Genomic DNA, 15697 nt, shown 5'->3' with positions numbered 1-15697 from the left:
GACTGTTGACTAAGGGTTTGATTGGTTTTGGACCTTTATTTCTGAGCAGTACCACAGGGTTAATGATGGCACGGTAGCTTGTGACTGTTGACTAAGGGTTTGATTGGTTTTGGACCTTTATTTCTGAGCAGTACCACAGGGTTAATGATGGCACGGTAGCTTGTGACTGTTGACTAAGGGTTTGATTGGTTTTGGACCTTTATTTCTGAGCAGTACCACAGGGTTAATGATGGCACGGTAGCTTGTGACTGTTGACTAAGGGTTTGATTATTTTTGGACGTTTGTTTCTGGGCAGTACAGCAGGGTTAATGGTGGAACTGTACTTTGTGACTAACCGTCGGACCATTTTTGGACCTTCAATTTTGAGCAACACCGCAGGGTTAATGATGGCACTGTACCGTGTTAGCAGTGGCAACTGGATTGATCATTTGACCCTCAGCGTCAAGATGCATGGCTTTTGGAAATTCTCTTATTTATAAGCGTTAAATTCGACATTTTCTAGCTGCAGGTCAACTAAATAAAAGGTATTTTATAGTCATAACGATAAACTATATACGGTTTGTCAACGCTAAACAATAGGAAAAGTCCTATTGCAGAAAGTCAGCAATGGCCGGAATGAATGAATGAATGCTTGGGGTTTTACGCCGTACTTAGAAATTTTTCAGTCATATAACGACGAGGAGTCATTAGGTATATGTACAAATAATATGTTTTCTTGGCGAGAGAAATGCCGACAAACCGCTGTCGTCACTGAACAATCGTGCCGAAAACACCATACATGACACCCCACCCAGTCTCACATTATACTGACATCGGACCAACCAGCCCTGTTTACTTGTTCTAACCTCTCTGTGCTGAGCGTCAAGCGAGGTAGAAACAAGTACCATTTTTAAAGTCTTTGGTACGACCCGACCGGGGTTTCATCCCTGATTTCTTGACTTCCAGGTGACATTGTAACCATTAGGCCTCCGAAACAGTCCAACTATGGTGGGATGACACCCTACGAACAATGACGAAAACTACGGGTATAGACACGGTTCATGCATATTTGTCACGGTGAGAAAATAATAAAAGCCATTTATGAACGTAAAACAGAGAGCCTTTAATGAAGCCATATGTCTAAATACAACAACAAAAAATCAGCCATGCCGCAATACATCTAGAGAATGCGGAGTGGAATACAGATATCTTTTATGGAAAGCAGCCCGGCTATAACGGGATTGGGGAACGTTTCCCGCCTGACATAAAACATAACCTTGTTTTGTTGAGTAAGACACATGACATGCACAAGAGAAGGTCAGGCCCGCTTTGACGCGAATGGCCATTAGGCGAGGAAATATATTCAAGTGGCGCCATAATGTTTTTTTAAAGGATGTATGATGCGTATTAACAATTTGTCGTAGTTTGTATACCTGTATCCGTAATGGTGCGACTCTGTATGTTACTACATGATACACGTTTGGTGGAGACACTTACGGTAATTTTAGCAGTCTGTAAAAAATTTGTGGAAAGCGCCATGTATGGTTTTTCCCTTACTATATGTACACTTACATGCATTTCTGGTCTCTTTACTTGGTTATGCAAGTTTATATTGTAAACGCAAAAACACTTTAAATGGAATTTCAGAAGAAATATTGAGTAGTTATAAATGTTCTCCTTACATATAAACTTCCACAGTAATCATAGATTAGGACAATTTAGGACAATGTAGTTACCGGTAAGCAAAGATATAATCTGCACATCCGACTAGAAGATCTTCTGCGCACTAATTACATAATGCTTCATTAACAATATCATTTTGTACATAACGAAATATCAAAAAATAAAAATCAAGAAGTAAAATACAGCTGTGTAAAAATGAATTCACCGGGTTAATAGTCAGAGATGTGTCGACATTTCTTCCTCCAAAAGGAGTCTCGTCTGCTTTTTTGACGTAGGAGGCGTTTCAGACAAAATATGAAAAATAGCCTTGGGTTTGTTGTCTTCGGCGCCAGAACTGCCGTTTGTTGTGGACAAAGACTCGATTCCTGTGTCAGAAACTGTGTCACTGTTACTTGTAGACCTGTGTCCCACCTTAGGGCTGTCCCCAGGAACACTTCCTGTCGCACTTTCGGGAGAACTCCCAACCAGTGTTGAACAACTTCCGCGAGGTTCCTTGAGTCTGGAGAATTTGTCCCAGTTGAAGACCAGGTTATCATACCCTGCATTCTCCAACTCATCCTCAGTGGCGTGCTCGTGGTGTTCGGCTTTACTTAGCAGCTTGTCACCTGGGGAGAAAAAACATGAGGAATCTAATCCTGTTCAACTAAAGCAGCTTGTCACCTGGGAGAAAAACACGAGGAATATTATGGTGACAAACTTTATAGCTTGTCACCTAAGGGGGAAAACATGAGGAAAACATTGGTGTTCAGCTTTGACGGCTTGTCACCTAGGGTCAAAAAACGAAAAGTTTAATGGCGTCAGCTTTATTCAGCAGCTTGTCACCTAGGGTAAAAAAAAAAAAACGAAAAATCTGATGGCGTCAGCTTTACTCAGCAACTTGTCACCTGGGGGAAAAACACGAGGACTCTAATGGTGTTCAGCTTTACTTGGCAGCTTGTCACCTGGGAAGAAAAACATGAGGAATCTGATGGGTTCAACTTTGCTCAGAAGCCTGTCCCCTGAGAGGAAAAACATGAGGAATCTGAGGAACTAAAGAGCATCATAAACACTTCTGAACTTCAAGACCATGCTTGTTGTCTTTCTGGTTTGAATAATTCCGGAAGAATCAGACCCAATGTGCCAGTTTCTTAGCTGAACAAGTTTTTATTTGGATTGTCACAGTAGTCGTACATAAAATGAGCTCGGAGAGTTCTGGAATGGAAATAGCAAAAGACAGTCTTACCTTCAGTTATATTTGTAATTTGGCTAAAGACATATCCTCACGCCTATAGATCATATTACATGGTTATATGTTACAAGTTCTCTTACTTAGACAAATGAAAAGCCTGACTGACCTGAATTAGCGATGAGCACGGCTCCCAGTGGCGCTGTTAGGAGAATGGCGAACACGGCCGACATTAAAATCTGAAACATGTAGATACATACATACATATAGGTATGTGCCTTAGCTTAATGTTAGGCTAAAATGGTTAAATTCACTTGTTAACCAATGTTCGTCTTCAACCAAAATACGTTTTGTATACTTCTCTAGTTTTTCATATGTGGTTGATAAATCTTAGGTAGAAATAAACCCTTCAAAAAAGTGATTTACTTTCTGTTGGTAAGAAGTAGCAAAAGTGCTATTTATAATATGTCAAAGCAAAAACTCCAGTATACATACGTATAAACGAATGGAGATGTACATGTACCTTTTGTGTATGAAATAGTTAAAGCCATTGCTATTGTACACATTCATGTCTTCTAGTCTGTATTTGTACATCACCCAAACCATACATCAACCAAACACTATACGTCAACCAAACAATACATCAACCAAACAATATACATCAACCAAACAATACGATATATGGGCTTTCCAGTGATGAGTGAATGTGTATTCCCCAAGACTCACAATTTCTCCACGTCGCTCCACCTCTGGTGATGCATTGCTGCTTTGGGCCCGGTCCAATGCCAGTGAGCCTATCGCTGCCTGTGCAGTTTGGTTTGAGCAGAGAAAGAAATTATGTGTAAGATCCGATGGTAATGCAAAAAGGTTGAAAATGAAACGTATAAACTTAACAAAGCTCAATCCTTCCCGTCTACACAAACGTTCGAGAAAACTCGTTTATGATTTTGATATTTCGACTATAATATGATGTAAAATGTAAATCATAAATTGTTGTATAATACCGATACAAGTGATCAACACCCTCGATTTGGGCATTATACATATAGGTCAAGAAATGGGGTACCTTTTGCCGCGCAGTGGCGATTCAAGTCTGGACTATGTTCTCTTTTATAAATGAGTAATACGTTACTAGTTTGCCCACAGAATGTCGCAGCAAACGCAGAAATTTTCAAGAGACTGCACAGCTTTGACCCAAATTATTTTGGACGGAATTTGTTTCCTCTTGCTTAACAGTATTGTGTACGGGTTGTGAGTTGTTGTATATTTGAGTGAAATAGTTATGTTCTTTCGTGTGGTCAAGCATACGGTCTACGGATGCATCAGAGTTAAATTAAATACCTGAACTGTAGCTTTCGGTATCCAGGAAATCATAACGAAGAGCCTCTCACGGACGTTCAGATCGGTGAACTGTACGACTGCATATGCCGTGAGAAGACGAAACGCCATTCCCATAGCGATGGTGGCAACGACAATGCCTGTAAACATACAATGTACAAAAACAGATACGCTGGGGTTATCAGTGTTGACACTTGGGGTTGTATGTCCAGTTGGTATACTCTTGTATATTACATTGTTGCACCGGTTTACAACGAGGTAACGTTTGTAAGAAATTAAATAAACTGTATGGGGTAAATACACATAAGTATGTACAATAAATGGGATGCAACCAAGCTAGTTCAATATTCGTAAGTGTCGCTCTGCTATCAAGTCGTATAATTTTGATCTACACATGTGGTCACATATGCTTGGACTGGCACTTTATGTCAAACGAATGTCAGTGCGTTGCGAATGCGGATGTTTTTCTCAAATGACCACGCCCATATATGTATGCATGTATGTATGTATGATTGGGATTTAACGGGCCACGACCCTGTAAAAAAAACGTTCATGAACACGTAAACCATTTAAACAAATGAATCAAGCAAGCCAGTATGAACGGGGTGATTCTTCTCGATACCCATGTGCGTTTTGTATCATGGTAAACTGGGCTAGAAATCAACAATCTCCCACTTCAAGTCCTTGAGGTTTGTGTTGTGGGATGACAAACTGAAATCACTGACCTGTGCGTACCGTGATATGGTAAACAGATAGAGAACAGAGAGAGCCTCTCAGTTCAAATCCGTGACGTGCTCACATTGTGGTATGGTAACCAATAGTTATCCTCCGAGATGAAGTCCCTATTGTTGTATAGTAATGGGAATCACTAACCAACAACCTCATAGGTCAAATCTATGTTGATAGGTTGATATGAGTGTACTCTGTTATAATCAGTTGAGCTACTAACCAACAACTATTCATTCCAAACCCTTAACATGTGCGTATCGTGGTAAGGTAAACTCAGCTATACTAACCACCAACCTCCCAGTCTAAACCCTTAACATGTGCGTATCGTGGTAAGGTAACCTCAGCTATACTAACCACCAACCTCCCAGTCTAAACCCTTAACATGTGCGTATCGTGGTAAGGTAAACTCAGCTATATTAACCAACCAGTCTAAACCCTTGACATATGCATATCGTGGTAAGGTAAACTCAGCTATACTAACCAACAACCTGCCAGTCCAAACCCTTGACTTGCGATATCGTGGTAAGGTAAACTCAGCTATACTAACCAACAACCTCCCAGTCCAAATCCTTGACATCCAGCAGACAACCGACCAATCCAGCCAACAGAATCTGGCAAATCTTCCAGATGTGTGCAAATATTGGAGGTATTGGATCCTGATAGGAGGAAAAATAGTGTTTGTATATAGATAGGTGCATGTCAGCAAATGTTGAAGAACGAGAATTAATACTTATAAGACAAAGAGATTGTGATGGATTTTTTTTTTCTTCAGCGCATAGCAATTTATAACTGAACGAATAAACCCATGGGATATTATCGGTTGTTCCTCTCCGGCCGTACGTGGGAAGGTCTACCAGCGACCTGCGGATGGTCGTGGGTTTCCACCGGGCTCTGCCCGGTTTCCTCCCACTATAATGCTGGCCGCCGTCGTATAAGTGAAATATTCTTGAGTACGGCGTGAAACACCCATCAAATAAATAAATAAATATTATTGTTTGGAATATTACGTTCATAGTATTTGCAAGGAAGTCTTTAGGTTGCTCACGTTAACACCTGTCCATCCCTGAAGTCTCCATTTGATCCTGGCTACCAGCGCTGTACAGATGACACCGAGCGGACCCGCGGATGACAGACTAGCCGTGCCCGTGGCGAAGGCACCCAAAAGGCAAAGTCCGAACAGAAACGTGGTCCGGTATAACACTTTCCTCTTCTGTAACACCCACAACCAAACAGAGCGTACAGTGAGGAAAGATATTATGGTCACATCTGACTGAGTGCTAAGTTGATTGAATGGTTGATGAAAATCAAAAGCATTTCACCTTAGTATTTCTCGCAGTTCTCATGCATAATTCCACCTTTTTGTTTCTCGTGTAAATTTTTATGTGTATGTTTAAGGGGCGTTAATCCTTACTCCGACACTGTTTATCTTCTCATAACGAAAGAAATATTAACGATCCGCTACTGCAGATATCCAAAAAACAAACCCTCAACAAAAATCATACTTTTTATTGTAGGCCATATTATTTTCCTCTCTGAACCTTTATACTAGTATATGAGTCTAACAAACAGGATGTCCCTGTATTAATGTCATCCTAAAAGCTATGTTAACTGGTTTTAGCAGGCTGTTGTAGTGGACATATAGGTCTACCAATGCCCCAGAGTTGTATGGTTTCCACATAAAGTCAGCTACCATGCACTTACACTGTTCTTGTGAGGTAAATACCAGAGGATTATTCCACAGACGACACCCACTGCCAGACCCACGATCATCTGTACCGGGCCCTTCATCAGGATCGTGTACGGCAGGCTGGCTGTAAATACACGGATTAGAATATAAAGGCTGTCCAAACCAAATATCATTCATTCTTTCATTTCATTTCATTCACCATACAGATATAACAGGAGTATACAGACACATACATATTACCTTTTGACGGGAGTAAAGTTCCGAAGAACTTGTTCAATCCCAAAATCAGGAAACACTGATAGTGACATGCAATTATACACGGTGAATAATTCTGATGTCATCAATAAGGTAGGGTAAAACACAGGAATCAGACGGTTAGGGAACAAATAAATGTTCAGTCAGTTTAGATTTAGAAAGTGAGGTTGAACTGATAGACTTCAGACACAAGGACAATTTATTCCAATCTCGATGTGTCAACTGTGTCAAACGCTTTTGATAGGCCCAGAAATGCAACGAATGTAACGTTTGTTATAAAGAGCACTTACTCCAAAAAAGTAGAATGATTGCTTCTAAATCCGTACTGACTATCTGCAATTATGTTATTAGCATTAAGATGTTCGATTGTCATATTCGTGTCTATTCTTTCCATTTATTTTGCTTATCGAATGTTTTGCAGAGATTAGTCTGTAGTTTTCAACTTTGTTACTTTCGCCAGATTTGTACATGTGAGTACTTCAAGCTGTTTTAATGACAATGGCACGAAGAATATATTTATAATATGGACAAGAGGCTTACGAATATAACTGGCAACAAGTTTTAAGACTGACATTATAATACCATCGACACCGGGCGAGGAAGACTTCAAAATACACATGGTATTAAGTACTACATTATCTTTTACTGGAAAATTCAAATGTCACACGACTAGGATCAGAAAGATAGGCCATATGATCAGACTTTTTAGCAAAGACGCTCTGCTGCTGAAGAGAAATATGAATTAAATGCTCCAGTTGAACAATTAGCATCAGTTGAATTTTTGTTGCCTCTGTTAAAGTTTTTTAAATATCGAACGATGTGATGCATGAAGAGTAAGATCATTAAGACTATGTGGTCTTGTCCAAAATGACTGTTTCATTTCATCCAGTACAGAACACAGCTTTATCTGTTATCTTCAGACCTTCAGCATAGCAGTTCAAGTAATGCTTTACAGAACTGATTCTATAGATTGGTGTTTTACGTTCATTTAGTAATAAATATTTCATGGCTAAATGGCTATTTTTATGGCTAAACATTGCAAGCAAACGACTGGAAGCTGGAATGTGACAAGGGATCTCATTCAATTGGTCAAGAGGTATAGTCGTCTTCCGAGGGAACATCTGACATATATCGATAGTGCCAATGATAAAATCTGAGGTCAAAACCTGTCTGTGACAGGCCTGCAAGTTCTGCTTTAAGGTACAAAGAAGCGAAAGGATACATTAAAGCGAAACAAAGGTAAGTACACTAGGCCTACACAAAGTAATTAGCTTCAGAGTCAAAATAGGTTATTTTCAGTTATTATTAAGGTATTTTTCCTCAAAGAGAAGTCCTCGCGACGGGGTTAGAAATCAAATATATTCTCTCTCAGGTCTGTTTTAATAACTTTGTATTTTAATAAAGTATAAAATGCTTTTTATGTCTTCACCTTGATCGTGGTCAAATGCTATGTCCAACAAGACGCTAAATATGCTGATACCCAGAACATTGTCGAAGCAGGCCCCAAACTTGATAGTTGTGGGGATTCCCTTGGTAACGCCATAGCCCGCTGATTGGAACTGCAGCATGAATGGAATTGCAGCAGCCGCGGACATGGGAGCGATGACAAATCTGCAAAACACGAACCAGATTGCAACAGTGAAAGAGAAATGGAACTCTTGTTACGGGATACTTTAGCTTGCCAAAAGTGGGTCATTTAACCCTGACACTCCTGTTTCCTCAACCCTTAAAGGTAAGTGCTATCATATAAATGTAAAAGGCAACTTTTTTACCGATGTAGTGACCACTCGTTTTCACTATCTTTAAACGACACCAGTCATAATGAATCACGTATTTACGGATGCGTCCAACTTCTCAGCGGCCAATGGAATTCGCGGCAATAGTCCACTATTGGTCATCGTTGCCATCACTGGATTCAGAGGCTTTTGTTTCCTCATGCGATTTGACGCCTATTTCAGAATATTGAAAATGTTGTCACACCATGTCGTCCTATTGTTACTCGATCGTCTGCCAAATTGCGATCATACCGACGAAGGGAACACACCGTAGACGTATTATTATTCGAAGACATTGGACGCTGCGCTGATGCTGACATCACAATGGATTTAATGGTATAATTTAATACACGCATGCTTACCTAAGGATTTTTTTACCCGACAGAATGCATCCGATGGGTTGCAGGTGCTTACCCGTGTATGAAAGACCAAAGCCAGGGGAAGTCCAACAGATAGTGCGTTGCCAGCGCCACGGCGACGGCCTCCACGATCGCAGGGAACAGGGTAAGCCGCAGGATCATCCACTTCCGCTGAACGAGAGCACGGGGATCGGAGCCGATTCCGGCACGGATGAGGACTACCACCACTGCGATCTTCCTGGTAACAGAACAGAGAGGTACAAGGAAGTTATAATGCGCATTGCCAGAGCAGATTGCTGAACAACTCACTCGGATGCGTTTAGGGGGTGACAGTAATACTTAATACCTAACATCGATAATTTTCACAAATGATAACTGTTTTTTTATTTGTTATGTACATTTTGCGAAGAGACATGTTTGCATTATTGGCATACGTATGCACATTTCTCTTTTTATTTGCTACATTGAGAATACCAAATACAACCTGACGATAACTGTGTCTCAAAGTCATGCATAATTACTGAAGGCAATGTTGAAAACTAGCTGTTTAACAAAAGTCTTTTTCAACATCTGGCAAGAGTATTCCAGCATACGAAAGTGTTGCTTGTTCATATATTAAGAAAAATAAGAAATTGGGTAAAACATGGCTAAGCATACCTGATGGCAAATGACCAGTCTCTGTCAATGTTTTCTACGATGTAAATTCCTGGTATATTGCGTAATAAGATCCCACCCAGTAAGACGCCTGTAGCAGAAGAGCACTTATAAAATAGCTTACAAAGGATTTACATTCACCAAGTTTCAAAATAGTTGGCTGGAGTGAACAGTTTCATCTTACGCTAGATTATTATTATTTTCAGCAAAAATATTTTCATATTTTTCATGCGCCCAATAAAATAAGAATAAACAAAATGCAATGTATATGAGGGCCAATTTATATTTAAAAAACAAAATGGTTTGGAATATGTGATTTGTAAAAGGAAATGGATTAACTATTAGAACTATAAGACAAGGTTTACCAAAAAAAATGTTTTACAATGGTTACCCTACCAAATAATCCAAAATACATACATGTGACCCATACACCCACATTCTGATTTCATCATAAGTGAATTCCAACAGGAATTCAGGGCTTGGAATATTCTGAATTTGTAAACCTATAAATATAGCATTTTTCGAAGTGTTTGAGGCACTTCGGTTTGCAGTTGACTCATATCGTTCGCTCACTTTCTCTATTGATTTTTGATTGATTTAATTGGAGTTTTACGCCGTACCCAAAAATATTTCACTTATACGACGGCGGCCAGCATTATGGTCGGAGGAAACCGGGCACAGCCCGGGGGAAACCCACGACCATCCGCAGGTTGCTGGCAGACCTTCCCACTCACGGCCGGAGAGGAAGCCAGCATGAGCTGGACTTGAACTCACAGCGACCGCATTGGTGAGAGGCTTCTGGGTCATTACGCTGCGCTATCGCGCTAACCGACTGAGCCACGGAGGCCCCACTTTCTCTATTGAAGTGTCAATGAATGTTCCTGCTTATTCTTTCTTTTTCTAAACGGTTGTCAGCAGAATATACTAAAGAAGAGAGACATACATCGCCAGGGCGGGCAACGCTAATGATCTGGCTCTGCTGTGATCAGTTGGAGTTTTTCTGTCTCCAGGCATTAGAGGTGTCCTCGTTATGTGAGATTGGTATACCCCACTTGACAGCCAAACTACACGTCTATTTGAGCAACCCAGTTAATATGTTATTTAACGGTCTACCTTATCTCATGCCCATATGCGCCCTGACAGTGAAATTATTTCATATCTAACAACACAGTAGTCAGTAATAAAGTCCACAAGGATCTGTAAGCAATACATGTTAATGTACAATGTAATATATACCGTGTCAGTTTTCCTAAGTCTTTTAGTATTTAATTGATTTAGAATCAGTCATCGTGACCATACGTTACAAGAATCAAAATATATGCACAAATATACGATGTATTATATATGTAAAGCAGCGTGGATTGAAATATACTTAATTGAAAATGTGAAGACGACATCATGTTATACCGATACCGTTGAACTATGGTGATACGAAGGGGTGAGGGATTGGTCTGTAATGGCGTTTACCGTCCCCATATATATATATATATATATATAAACTTTCTGTACTTTCAACTCGTCATTCCGTACGGAAATAAAAGTTGTGAGCATGACAGTTAGGATGCTTACATGTGGATGAATCCCCCGGACATTTTCTTTGTTCTACTTCCTGAATTTTGCGTTTGTGCAATGTAACATGTTCTATTTTCAAAATTACACTACTTTACCTCTACGTAGTTTATTCTCAATCTATTATGAAAACATCAAGCACATACACTGTGTTAGCTTCATCATTTCTTCTTCCAGAATTTCCCTCTTGTATTGTATTAAGTTTACGTGTCTTTAAAATTTGCCTTGACATGTGCTGCAAGTATCTATTTTCAAGTTACAGAAGATCACTCTTGTTTTGTATCGCAAGTGTATGTTTGTATTATATCTTCCCAATTTAAAATTTGAACGGTGATGCGTTTCCATCCCTTCTTGATTTTCCTACTTGTACTCTGAATGATGTGTAGTGTACAGTTTTACAATTTTATTGCGTTTAAAAAAATGTATTTCCATAACTTCATACTTGTTATATGTAAAGTGCCTCTATTATACTTCCATAATTTTTAACTCCACTGTTGAGTGCACCAGTTTATCACGCTCGTGAACTGTGTTGGGTGTATCTCTGTTTCAAGAATTATAAGAATTTCATAATTGGGAAAGGTGTTAAGCGTACATGTAGTTCTGCTTATATAATTCCATATACGTGTGTACTGTGTCAGGTGTATCTCTACTTTCAAATGTAATAATTGTGCGCTGTGCTATTGGTGTATGTGTACTTCCAAAATTTCATGTTGTATACTGTGATAGGCATATCTCTATACACCCATATGACTGAAAAATTGTTAAGTGCCACGATAAACCCCTACCACTCACTCACTTACCCTATACATCCAGAATTTTATAAGTTTGTGTTAGGCGTATTTCTACTACCAGAATTTCTTACTGTGGAGTGTGTTCGGTGTATTTCTACTTCCAGAATGTGGTACATGTGTATTATGTTAGGTGTATTTCTACTTCCAGAATTTCCTACTTGTGTACTGTGTCAGGTGTATTTCTACTTCCAGAATTTCCTACTTGTGTACTGTGTCAGGTGTATTTCTACTTCCAGAATTTCCTGCTTGTGTACTGTGTCAGGTGTATTTCTACTTCCAGAATTTCCTGCTTGTGTACTGTGTCAGGTGTATTTCTACTTACAGAATTTCCTACTTGTGTACTGTGTTAGGTGTATTTCTACTTCCAGAATTTCCTGCTTGTGTACTGTGTCAGGTGTATTTCTACTTCCAGAATTTCCTACTTGTGTACTGTGTCAGGTGTATTTCTACTTCCAGAATTTCCTGCTTGTGTACTGTGTCAGGTGTATTTCTACTTCCAGAATTTCCTGCTTGTGTACTGTGTTAGGTGTATTTCTACTTCCAGAATTTCCTACTTGTGTACTGTGTCAGGTGTATTTCTACTTCCAGAATTTCCTACTTGTGTACTGTGTCAGGTGTATTTCTACTTCCAGAATTTCCTACTTGTGTACTGTGTTAGGTGTATTTCTACTTCCAGAATTTCCTGCTTGTGTACTGTGTTAGGTGTATTTCTACTTCCAGAATTTCCTACTTGTGTACTGTGTCAGGTGTATCTCTACTTTCCAGAATTTCCTGCTTGTGTATTATGTCAGGTGTATTTTTGCTTCCAGAAATTTCCTACTTGTGTACTGTGTTAGATGTATTTCTACTTCCAGAATTTCCTACTTGTGTACTGTGTTAGATGTATTTCTACTTCCAGAATATTCCTACTTGTGGTCTGTTCTCCACTTCCAAATTTCACAATACGTACTGTATTAAATCTCGCTACAATATTTTAGAATTGTGAGAAGTACCGTAAACACTTCACACAGTCATATAGAGCTGTGAAAATGACTGTATTAATACATGGACCTATGTTGAGTTACAGCTATTATGAACTTATCGAACTGCATATACGCTCAAATGTCATTCCATAGGGACGTGCTTGTTGCTTCACAACTTACAGCTTGGCTGCGAAAGCAAACCATAAGGTGATGCGTGCTGAGCAAAACCATGCTCATGTAACCTCGCAGTAGGGTGACTATGAAAATAAACCATAAGGCGATGCTGTACTGAGCAGAACCATACTCATGTAATTTCGCAATAGGGTGACTATGAAAACAAACCATAAGGCGATGCTGTACTGAGCAGAACCATACTCATGTAATTTCGCAATAGGGTGACTATGAAAACAAACCATAAGGCGATGCTGTACTGAGCAGAACCATACTCATGTAATTTCGCAATAGGGTGACTATGAAAACAAACCATAAGGCGATGCTGTACTGAGCAGAACCATACTCATGTAATATCGCAATAGGGTGACTACGGAAACAAACCATAAGGCGATGCTGTACTGAGGAGAACCATACTCATGTAACTACGCAATAGGGTGACTACGGAAACAAATCATAAGGCGATGCTGTACTGAGGAGAACCATACTCATGTAATTTCGGAATAGGGTGACTACGGAAACAAACCATAAGGCGATGCTGTACTGAGGAGAACCATACTCATGTAATTTCGGAATAGGGTGACTACGGAAACAAACCATAAGGCGATGCAGTACTGAGGAGAACCATACTCATGTAACTACGCAATAGGGTGACTACGGAAACAAACCATAAGGCGATGCTGTACTGAGGAGAACCATACTCATGTAACTACGCAATAGGGTGACTACGGAAACAAATCATAAGGCGATGCTGTACTGAGGAGAACCATACTCATGTAATTTCGCAATAGGGTGACTATGAAAACAAACCATAAGGCGATGCTGTACTGAGCAGAACCATACTCCTGTAATTTCTCAATAGGGTGACTATGAAAACAAACCATAAGGCGATGCTGTACTGAGGAGAACCATACTCATGTAATTTCGGAATAGGGTGACTACGGAAACAAACCATAAGGCGATGCTGTACTGAGGAGAACCATACTCATGTAATTTCGCAATAGGGTGACTATGAAAACAAACCATAAGGCGATGCTGTACTGAGCAGAACCATACTCCTGTAATTTCTCAATAGGGTGACTATGAAAACAAACCATAAGGCGATGCTGTACTGAGGAGAACCATACTCATGTAATTTCGGAATAGGGTGACTACGGAAACAAACCATAAGGCGATGCTGTACTGAGCAGAACCATACTCATGTAACCTCGCAATAGGGTGTCAATTTACAGTCAGAAGAGAGTTGCTCATCTACGGAAATTTACGGTACAACCCAAACTGGCAGTAAGTATTACTGTGAAAGTACACCGTTGGTTATTAGAGTGTTTAGGTATATATTGCAAATGCTTCTCACCTAACAAACGAGGTAACCGTATGAACTCAAGGAGGAGGCCGAGGAACGTACAGACGATGGCCAGGACAACAATGCTAAAGATGTTACCCCCGGGGAGCAGGTCTCCGCCCAGGATAGCCCACAGAGTGCCCCAGAGCAGGACAGCCTGCAGACCCAGGGTCATCCAGAAGGCCACTTTCCCGTGGGGAGGGCAGGAGAACATGTAACGAAGTTTAAGCTGTATCGGAGCATCTGTGACGGGCTTGCGGTACTTGGCCAGACACGGGAAGCAGAAACGATGGCTGATACTAGAGTTTGATCTCTGAACACCAGATCTCTTTAGCCACTGCTCGGCTCCAGAACGTCTTCGGGCGTAGTTGATGGTGTTAATCAGTATGTCATTGTCCAAAGGAGTTTTCTTTCCAAGTTTGGGGGTAGCGGGCAGATTCTGGCAAGTTGGACACGAATCTCTCCGTCCGTCCAAGGCCGATTTAGGCCTTGATATTGGTAAGCTTTTCACGGACATTATGGACGCTGTGGTGGTGGGGATGGATAGGTTTGGTGATAGAAGCTAACTGATGTATACAACTCCTGGTTAACGCTTTCCCGGCTCACAGTGTCTAAGAAATCAGTTGATGATAATTCTTGAAGAATTGTTACCTTTAAATGAAAATACTTGTACCTCTGGAAAATATCACATTACTTTACAATAGAAATATGTTCAAAACAAGCAAAGTCAATGTAAAGACGTTCAGGTAACTAAAACTGAACAAAACCATAAAGTTAACCTTTACAAAAGTGCCAAAAATTGTTGACAAAAAATGAATGATAGAAGCTCCAATAGAAGTTTCGAGCAGTTTTAGATAAATATATAAGAAGTCATTTTATAAGACACTTAATAGCTCTTACCATAGGTATTAAAGCAACCACTTTGGGGAAAGAAATATATGGCCTACCCCATGTTTTTATCCCGTCGAGGTGTTTTGGATGAGGAGAAAAAAGTCCATGATATGATCGAGCTCCTGAACTCCCGAACTATTTGTTGTCTATTCCAATTGTGTTTTTTTTTCTTAATCGTTTACCTCAGTATACGTATTAACAATTGAACAGACCAATTGTGGGTCAGTGAGAAAGATTACAGGATCGCGTTTATGCTATACCTAGAAACTAAACTATTGGAGAAGAGTCACAGGGACCCGCCTGTCATTCAAGCAGCAGAGTGTCCAGCTTGCATGTAGCAGACCTCC

The 15697-nt window shown here is 40.1% G+C and overlaps 1 protein-coding gene across 1 annotated transcript; it reads right to left on the bottom strand.

Annotated features, from left to right (window-relative positions):
• Positions 1–1092: 1092 nt before the first annotated feature.
• On the bottom strand, positions 1093–15697 carry LOC135468615 (sodium/hydrogen exchanger 9B2-like). Its single transcript, XM_064746960.1, has 12 exons — positions 15407–15697; positions 14472–15070; positions 9628–9715; positions 9026–9208; positions 8266–8447; positions 6596–6705; positions 5940–6104; positions 5442–5550; positions 4169–4305; positions 3554–3631; positions 2997–3066; positions 1093–2267 (listed from the first exon to the last, which is right to left on the bottom strand). The coding sequence occupies exons 2-12, from the start codon at positions 14974–14976 to the stop codon at positions 1879–1881; spliced, it is 2016 nt and encodes a 671-aa protein (XP_064603030.1). The 5' UTR covers positions 14977–15070; positions 15407–15697; the 3' UTR covers positions 1093–1878.

This window comes from Liolophura sinensis, chromosome 6, assembly GCF_032854445.1.
Source record: "Liolophura sinensis isolate JHLJ2023 chromosome 6, CUHK_Ljap_v2, whole genome shotgun sequence".
In the NCBI taxonomy this organism is placed as follows: Eukaryota; Metazoa; Mollusca; class Polyplacophora; order Chitonida; family Chitonidae; genus Liolophura; species Liolophura sinensis.
Note: the sequence above shows the minus strand (reverse complement) of the source record. Positions and strands in the feature narration are given on the sequence as shown.